The sequence below is a fragment of the Acyrthosiphon pisum genome, chromosome A1 (genome assembly GCF_005508785.2).
Source record: "Acyrthosiphon pisum isolate AL4f chromosome A1, pea_aphid_22Mar2018_4r6ur, whole genome shotgun sequence".
Taxonomy (NCBI): Eukaryota; Metazoa; Arthropoda; class Insecta; order Hemiptera; family Aphididae; genus Acyrthosiphon; species Acyrthosiphon pisum.
In genome coordinates, this window is record NC_042494.1 from 167395146 (window position 1) to 167405672 (window position 10527).

At 28.6% G+C, this 10527-nt stretch overlaps 2 protein-coding genes across 2 annotated transcripts; both read left to right on the forward strand.

Moving 5' to 3' along the window:
- The first annotated feature begins 438 nt into the window (after positions 1-438).
- Positions 439-4361, forward strand: LOC100572700. Its single transcript, XM_003240374.4, has 8 exons — positions 439-1288; positions 1410-1526; positions 2259-2318; positions 2605-2664; positions 2951-3010; positions 3297-3356; positions 3643-3702; positions 3796-4361. Exons 1-8 carry the CDS (start codon positions 1112-1114, stop codon positions 4327-4329), a joined length of 1128 nt encoding a protein of 375 aa, XP_003240422.1. The 5' UTR covers positions 439-1111; the 3' UTR covers positions 4330-4361.
- A 244-nt stretch (positions 4362-4605) lies between these two features.
- On the forward strand, positions 4606-6264 carry LOC103309214. The gene is made up of 4 exons (XM_029486423.1): positions 4606-4912; positions 5047-5162; positions 5230-5848; positions 5921-6264. Exons 1-4 carry the CDS (start codon positions 4606-4608, stop codon positions 6262-6264), a joined length of 1386 nt encoding a protein of 461 aa, XP_029342283.1.
- The last annotated feature ends 4263 nt before the right edge of the window (positions 6265-10527 follow it).

Consider the following 10527-nt stretch of genomic DNA (forward strand, 5'->3'; position numbering starts at 1 on the left):
ACAACAATTTTAAGGGATGTGTAATTATGCATATACCTACGTCTCTGACCTGTGTGCAAATTTATAATATACCTATGTGGTAACTAGTATAGGTAGGTATATAATATTATAATATATTTATATTACTTATTATAGTCGGGCGTGGATCGTATATTAATATGTAATTAATTACAGTCACTCACGGCACAGTCAATAATAAAAGTATATTAGAATTTATAAGTTTACCGATTTATCGTTAACAATTTTATGTAATATATTATGTTATTATATCACAGAACAATATTCAATATTGTCTATGTTGGTATATTGTGTTTAGTGATAACATATTATGGTTAATTAAACCATAACGATTTAATATTATCATTATTGTTCTAAATATACGTTCTATATAATATGTTCTCTGTATACGATACCGTCGCGTGCAGCAAGGCACAGGCGCGGCTCCAAGGGGGGGGCCACTGGGGCCATGCCCCCCCCCCAGGCTTCTCAAAAAATTTAAAATTTTTAACATATTTGTCCTTGTGTACTATTAAATCTTGATTTTAATTACCAACCTAACAATTTTATTTGGCGGCCTAAAAAAACCATATGACATTAATATGAGGTGTCAGGTGTGTATCATAATATAGGAACGTAGTCATAGTCGGACTCTGTACTAATTTGGGGAAACAACTATTAACAGTGAATACTCAATTACACTATTACAGACTACAGTCATAAACTCATAACATTTTAATACGTTTTCATAGTAAATTGTCGACGGACGGTTTATGTGCCTATATAATTTAGTCAATTATACAGGGTGTAACAGAAAGATATGACAGATTTACATGTACATTTACACAAATCTGTTATATCTTTCTGTTAGTTGTTACACTGTGTATAGTCCTTATAAAAATTAAAAGAATAATACTATAAATAAACGTGTTTACACGAATCTACTATCGAGTATCGATGTATCATGGCATACAGCATAAGGACATTTCCACGAAAAACCTAAGCCCCCAGTATTCTAAAAATAATCAAAATATTATTCATCAATGTATGTGTCCGCCGCGCCGGTCCGCATCGTCGCGTCGAACATACGATAAACTGTTAACGATTATTAGTAATGGGCAATGGCGAATCTGTAGTCTATAATTCAATAATTGTCTATACAGTGGACTGTAGTGTATCCGAATCCCACTGGAGTACTGGACGACGTTTGATCAGCCGTCAGCAATTGAGCAATATAATGAATATTAAGGAGAAATTAAGTAAATTTGTATTCGTCTCTAATTGTAATAAAGTAAGTACCTAGTGGCTAGTACCTACCTCTAATATCATTAACGTTTATTAATCATAAGCAGTGATTGGACTTGAAAGTAGGTAGTGTAAAAAGTGTATTTATTATAATTGGAATTTTTTAGCATATTAATGAAAATAAAAACCAAAGTGTTAAAAACAAATTTGAAGAAATTGATTCAGATCAATATGATCATGTTCAATTAAAAAGATCAAAAATAAATGATTATTTTAGCACTCAAGTAAGTAACAAAAAATACTTTTTGTTGTTTAAAATAAAAATCACATCATAATCATTATAACATATTAACATAATGTATATTGTATATTTTATTAAAAAATTATATTTATATTATATTTATACAAAGCTAGTTGAATTTTTGTAAAGAATGTTATAATTACACTGTTTTTAATTTTATACATGGTGCATTTTTAAAAACTATTTGTAAGCCAGTAAGCCACTAATTAAAAAAAAAAAAAATATGATAAATACTTAAATATGATAGGTATTTTAACATAGTACATGTATCAACATTAAATGACAATAGCATAGATTATTATTATAAAATTAAATATATTATATAAATATTTTTTGTCAACGTACTATGTTAAAATACCTATCATATTTAAGTGTATATCATAATACTTTATTATTTTTAAATTAGTGGCTTATAAATAATTTTTAAAAATGTACTGTGTATAGAATTAAAAAAAGTGCACTTATAACATTATTTACAAAGCTAGATTACCATGACAAAAGTTGAACAAGCTTTATATAAAATCTATACATCAATATTTTTTTTTATTTTAATAATAAAAAAATTCCTAATACCTATACGGAAAAAATGCTTTAAATAATCATCATCAAAATTCAATCTTTCAAAATCTATAACAATTATTACCTATGTAACCCTTAAACAAGCATAATGCATCTAATATACTAATTAGTTATTACTTATATTACTTATTTGTAGGAATTATCAATACCGTCCAGTTCAGGCAGTTCACATTTACCAACAAACAGTGAAAAAGAGGTAAATAATATGTACAATTTGAGACAGTGCACTTATAACATTCTTTACAAAGCTAGATTACCATGACAAAAGTTGAACAAGCTTTATATAAAATCTATACTTCAATATTTTTTTTTATTTTAATAATAAAAAAATTCCTAATACCTATACGGAAAAAATGCTTTAAATAATCATCATCAAAATTCAATCTTTCAAAATCTATAACAATTATTACCTATGTAACCCTTAAACAAGCATAATGCATCTAATATACTAATTAGTTATTACTTATATTACTTATTTGTAGGAATTATCAATACCGTCCAGTTCAGGCAGTTCACATTTACCAACAAACAGTGAAAAAGAGGTAAATAATATGTACAATTTGAGACAGTGCACTTATAACATTCTTTACAAAGCTAGATTACCATGACAAAAGTTGAACAAGCTTTATATAAAATCTATACTTCAATATTTTTTTTTATTTTAATAATAAAAAAATTCCTAATACCTATACGGAAAAAATGCTTTAAATAATCATCATCAAAATTCAATCTTTCAAAATCTATAACAATTATTACCTATGTAACCCTTAAACAAGCATAATGCATCTAATATACTAATTAGTTATTACTTATATTACTTATTTGTAGGAATTATCAATACCGTCCAGTTCAGGCAGTTCACATTTACCAACAAACAGTGAAAAAGAGGTAAATAATATGTACAATTTGAGACAGTGCACTTATAACATTCTTTACAAAGCTAGATTACCATGACAAAAGTTGAACAAGCTTTATATAAAATCTATACTTCAATATTTTTTTTTATTTTAATAATAAAAAAATTCCTAATACCTATACGGAAAAAATGCTTTAAATAATCATCATCAAAATTCAATCTTTCAAAATCTATAACAATTATTACCTATGTAACCCTTAAACAAGCATAATGCATCTAATATACTAATTAGTTATTACTTATATTACTTATTTGTAGGAATTATCAATACCGTCCAGTTCAGGCAGTTCACATTTACCAACAAACAGTGAAAAAGAGGTAAATAATATGTACAATTTGAGACAGTGCACTTATAACATTCTTTACAAAGCTAGATTACCATGACAAAAGTTGAACAAGCTTTATATAAAATCTATACTTCAATATTTTTTTTTATTTTAATAATAAAAAAATTCCTAATACCTATACGGAAAAAATGCTTTAAATAATCATCATCAAAATTCAATCTTTCAAAATCTATAACAATTATTACCTATGTAACCCTTAAACAAGCATAATGCATCTAATATACTAATTAGTTATTACTTATATTACTTATTTGTAGGAATTATCAATACCGTCCAGTTCAGGCAGTTCACATTTACCAACAAACAGTGAAAACAAGGTAAATATGTACAATCAATAATATTACACAATACACAGTGTACTTTAAAAATGTTTTTTAAAACTACAATATTAGTACAATTATATTTTGCAGTTGGAAGATATAATTTTACTGAAGCCAGATATTGGATTTTACATAGGAAAAACAAACATTGATGATTACACAAAAAAGGCAATATTGGAAAATCACTGGTATCCACCTGAAGATTATGTTTTTCCACACTCTGAGCATAATCGTAATAATAAAGTCCGTAAACGATATCCATCATTTAAACATTTCAAATCATATAACTGGTTAGTTTTGTCAGATCTATGTCGAGGATTGTTTTGCAAATATTGTTTCCTGTTTGCGCCTTCTACCGCATCGAATAATCAATTAAATATACTTGTTAAAAAACCATTAATAACATTTGCAAAACTAGATGGCCAAGATGGTACGCTTAATATGCATTCAAGAAATAAATATCACCATAATGCTGTTCAGTCTGGAAAAATCTTTCTACAAACTTACTTATGTCCGGAAAAAGACATTATTAATCAAGTATGTTCACAAAGAGTGCAACAAATCAAAGACAATCGTGAAAGGTTACGCCCAATTATAGAGTCATTAATATTTTGTGGTCGGTAGAATATTGCTCTGAGAGGCCATAGAGATGATGGGTCATTAATAGATACTGATGGGAATGACAATGTATCTATTACATCAAATGAAGGAAATTTCAGAGAAGTACTTCGATTACGAATACGTTCGGGTGATGAAAAATTAAAAAAACATATTGAAACTACTTCATCTCGTTCAACATACATTGGGAAAAATACTCAAAATGATATCTTAAACTGTATTGGTAAAGTTATTAAAACACATGTTGTGGACAATGTTAAAAAGGCTGGTGTATATTCGATAATGTTTGATGAAACTACGGATATTTCATGCACCGAGCAACTTACTTTAGTATTGAGGTATGTGATAAATAATGAAATTCATGAAGATTTTGTGACATTTTTGGATGCTTACCAATCTATTAGACAAGAAGATAAATCAAATTCCGGGGAGTCAAAGCTTACTGGACATGCTCTTGGACATATTGTTATTGATGTTTTAACTAAAGATTTTGGGATTGATTTAAAATTATGTGTTGGAATTGGTACTGATGGGTGTAGTGTGATGATATCGCAAGATTGTGGAGCGGTAACAGAAATTTTAAAACAGTGTACAAATGCTGTTCGTTGCCCTTGTTATAACCATGCATTAACAACTCTTTGGGCCCAGTCATCTAAAATAGTTTCAGTAAGAAAATACGATTGGGAACATTAAAAGAAATAATTTCATTTTTTAATGCTTCAGCAAAAAGACATTTAGTGTTGAAAAATATCCTTGGCAAAACCTTAACTGGTTTGTGCCAGACCAGATGGATTGAGATGCATGATGGTATCTTGCAATTTAAATCAGCTCTCCCTAAGGTAATATTATATTCATACATTTATATGTATATTGGTTATTAATTATTTTTAATATGAATTTGTTTAGATTGTTGAAGCACTAACTGAAGTATCAATATGGTCAGAAAGAATATCGTCTAGCAAAGCTTCAATTTTGTTGTCAGCCATAAACAATAGTGAGTTTATTATATGTATATTAGCTATGGTTGATGTACTTAAACTAACAATGCCAATATCACGACTTTTGCAATCAACGTCATTGGACTTAGCAAATGCTTCTTCATCAATAGATGGGGTAAAAGAAATTTTAGAGGAAAAACGTAAAAATTGTGTTTCTGAATTTAAAACAATTTTTTCAAATGCAAGTGACTTAGCTACAGTTATTGGATTTGACTTAAGAATGCCTAGAATAGTTGGGAAACAAATAAATCGTAGCAATTATCAAGCAAAAGATACTGAACAATATTATTTGCGAAGTATTTACATACCACTATTGGACACTGTGAAAACAGATATGACTTTGAGATTATCAACCAGTACTTTAGAAGCTTTCGATTTACGTTTATTAATTCCTAAAACAATTGTAGTGTTAACTGACAAAGATTCCTGCGAGAAAAAAAATATAATAAAAAGAATTTTAAACGTAGCAACTAAATTTTCTAAATTAAATGCAGAAGTTAAATTGATGACTCCTGATTTATTAGAAGGTATCTACTTAATAACAAATAACCAAACATAATCAATACCTATGCTTTTTTAAAATTTTTTTTTATCTCTAGGTGAAGTTATGTTATGGATCCATAAATGGAAGAAATGTACACCAGACCAACGACCGATTACAGCATTAGATGCCTTAACAAAATGTGATAATGAAATATTTCCTACTATAAGATTGTATTTACAAATATTAGCAACACTCCCAGTCAGTGTTGCATCGGCTGAGAGAAGTTTTTCGACTCTACGCAGAGTTAAAACTTGGCTTCGATCAAGGATGGACGAGGATCGTTTAACAAGTTTATGCTTGCTAAACGTACATCAAAATATTAATATGTATGATAAAGTGGACGATATAATAGAATTATTTGCAAAACAAAAAAAAAGAAGGCTGGAGTTTGTTGTATAAATATTTTATTAAATAAAACCAAATATAATGTGTAAATACAAGACATTATTTATTGACAAACTTACAGGTCCCAGGTTAGAATATTCTCTAAGTCCCCTTTGCAATTTAGTGATAGCTGAAAAAAAATGGCCCCCCCCTTTGTAAGTCTCTGAAGCCGCGCCTGGCAAGGCATTCTGCAGGCTATACTGCGCAATGTGCAAGAAAGTATTTGCTAACTACAAAAGGGTTGTTAAAATTCTGACATAAGTTTTAACACATTTCAAGTGGATCCTGTTTAAACATACTAACACTGTGTCACTGTCGATTATATTCGATTTTCAAATAGGGAAGGTTAGTAAATTGTAATAAAACTAATTAATATTTATAAATAAAATAAAAAAATCTGCATGTCTTTACATAAAAATGTTGATGTGTTCTAAATGTTTTAATTCGATCATTTGTGACCACTAAGAAATAGGTATGTTTAATATTCAATTGACGTCCACGCCATACATTTATTATTATTATTATTATTGAGTATAGACTATAAAACTCAACAGATAAAAATACTTCGCGGTCACTGCAGGGCATTGTATACAAGTGATACATCACTGTATATTTTTGAACTTGGCTTCTGTTTATTCTAAGCAGTCTAGGCCTACCCAAATTAGAAATTGTATTGAAAATACTATGTAGTAAATACCATAAGCCTTGAAAATGAAAAATATCTAGAGATCCAACCATTATTCCTAAACAATGTTAATGTAAAATACATAATATAAATAGTTTTGATACATTTTACAATTAAAACAATTACACCTAATTATAATTTAAATAAAATATTTGTTTAGCTACAATGAAAACGTAAACAATTCTAAAATTACTTTTATTACACAATATCACCGGTAGTAAACTTATAAATACCCGAGAACCAGTCTTGTTAAGAATACTTTTCAAATGTATTCAGAATTCGTATTGAAATACTTGGTGTAATTTGTATTTAAAATACGTATTCAAATATTTTCTTTTAAAAGTATTCAAAATATTTTCAAAAATATGTACTTTTTTTACTATATTAATACCGAAATGACAAAATCCTATATTAAAATTATTAACCACTATCACCCATTAAAAAAGAAGAAAGACTATTTAAATATTCAAGATAAAAGTGAATCCAATCAGTGGTGGTCGGTGTCTCGTAAGCCACGATATATGGGTCTATGGGAGTGAGGAGCCGACGGGGGTGTCATTCTGTATCTGCTTATATTTTGGCGAAACCGTATTTATAAATACTCAGAAGTTAGAACAATTATAAAATAATATTTTAGAAACAAAATGTGAAATAGTACATTCTGAAATATTGGTAATAAGAATTTGGAGTAGACCACTAGAATGAAAAAAATTATTTAGTATTCTACAGTAAAAATACGATTAAAAAGTACTTTTTAAGTGTTTAAAATTTCGTCAAAAAGTATTCGAAAAGTATTTGAAGTAAAAAGAAAGTATTCGAATACTTAACAAGACTGCCATGAACTATATTTATGCAATGCATTATATCGACTAATCATGAATACAGAAATATAACAATTACAATTTACAAAATGTTTTCAACATGAAAATGAAAATGATATTCCATTGTTTATAGTATGTATTTCAATTTCATTAGGATTGTAATATGCTGATAGTTCTGTAAAAACATAATAATAATATTATTATAATATTTTTTAAACCAAATATTCAAATATGCACAGGGTGTTATTATATTTAATAGTTGGATGCAAGTTACGTAGCTGTCATAAAAAAATCGGCATAATTTTTTTATTATCATCATATTTTCTACCTATGACCTATATTCTATATTAAGGCTATAAATAATCAATTAATTCATCTATATTCTATTCTATGCTATAAGTATATCGATAAGCACCAAAATATTTTTTGCTCTAATTTGTAATTGTCAATTTTAAATTATTATGTCAAATATTTTTTATATTAATTTATTTAATGTAGAAAAAAATGTATGCATATTTTATTAAAATGTTATACCTAGTATTTATTAATAAATAATATTCTAAGTTATAACTTAGGGCTTAAGCAAAGGTTATTTTATACATAATTATATAAGTGTATATAACAATAACTTAATATCAATATATGACCTAAGAAGACCTAGTATATATATAATATTAATTATACCTATTATTTAATTAACTCTTACGTGATCTACCACACACCAGTGTTTTAAAATGGCTTGGCTGGAAAGGTGCACTAAATGTTATATATTTACATAATACCTATAAAAAATACATCCATAAGTCACATAATGTTCACATTAATAAAAATAATGAACTTTAAAGGTACCTATAAATGTATAAGGAGTTATGTAAAAATGTTGAAACTCGCAAGTCCCGAGTTCACCAACTACACGCGATATAGTGCCTTATAGTAATATAATACAATTATTAAAATATGTATATTTTTTTATAAATGTGAATAACGATAATCTCGACATTGATCGATTTACTTTTCTCTTAATCCAGTCACCGTCAACCTATTCTGTGGCGTCCTCTACCTGCGTTACATACGAGTTATTTGCTTGCTATATAGACATAATATTATAGCGGGTGTAACCATTTTCGGCCAAAATGTACCCTTCCCTTTTCGGCAAAAACTTACCGTTCCCTTTTCGGCCAGCACCTACAGTTTTCTTTAAAATATATAATTATAACAACTGAACTAACAATTTTTATATTTAATTAAATATGGTGGTAATATTGGGCTGCTGCGTCAGGAAGTTTGGCTAGAACCACTAATGCTTGCGAGTCGTTCCACTCCTTTTTCAATTAAAGCTTTTATAAACATACTCCATCCATAATGAACTGGTTATCTGTCCTTATTAATGAAGTTCAAGCAGATATATATATACATAAAAATGAGAAGCATTAACATTTTAAAGACTATAAAAATAGTAAAATATGTCGTTACAATTTTGTAAAGCAAATATCATACAATTATAAAAATTGAATTTTACTATCATAATTATTTTTTACATAGGTATTATAAGACTATATATTAATTTTTTTTTAACTAATGTAAGTAATCAGAAATCTTAATATTTTGACAATCTATTCATGAATTTATATTTTACTATTATTATTATTATATAACTTCTTATTACTTATATGTATTATATGACTATATTAATTGTTATTCGATTAATTTATTAAATTTAACGATACGATAACATTGATTATAAATACTAATATAATATAATCAACTGTAATAATAATATGCCAATAATTGTTTTATTTTTTATTTAATTAAATATAAAAATTGTTAAGTTCAGTTTTTATAACTGTAGGTGCTGTCTGAAAAGCGAAGGGTACATTTTGGCCGAAAAGGGCCATTTTGGCCGCCCATTATAGCAATAGCATCATTGTATATAAGTTATAACACGCAGAACAAACTTATGCAAACTTGATCTCCGGCAATTAATTTTTGTTTCGTTAACAAATCATCAATCGTTCTTAACTCGTTGTAATACATAGGTTTCCGAAAAAAAGAATTGAAAAATTCGTGTGGGTGCTAAACTGCTAAACTAGATTTATTCCCAATAAATTATTATAATTATAAGTATGTATTATACATAATATATTGTATTTGTAAATTTTCATTGTGGGGGGGTGGTGGTGGTTGAACCCCCTAGGCCCTAAACACCTCCTTGAGCATGCACATGCAAGTTCCAAATGATGGAGCTATGTAAACGCTTGTCACTACTAACTCGATCAGATTGGATAATCTACTTTTGGTTATTGATGTTTCTTGTTTAAGATTTTGAGCTGAGCGATGAATGTATTGATTTTACAATGATATGTGTTTGTTTTTTTCATCTTTCATATCACCTTTAAGGGGATTCGATACCGTGGTTTTCTGTTTTTGTCTAACACATGCGCGCATAGTCAGTGCTCGACTTGGCAAAATTAAAGTAGGGGGACTCTGTTACTTTAAAAAAATGAGCGTCCCCATATCACTTATTAAATGTTACTGAGCCGTGGGATGTGCGTTGCAAGAGCGCTGGTCACGAGATGAGGCAAGTCGGAACGGGCGCGTGTCGCGTCACCAAAGTTGTTCCCCCCGCGGCTCCACTCCACCGCACTGCGATGGCATAATGTCGTGTAATAAAACGGTCGCACTGTACTATCGCAGACCGCAATGTCACTCCTAAATCACTGCTATATGTCACGCCCAATTTTAAATGCATAGACACGTACTCATGTATTGTGG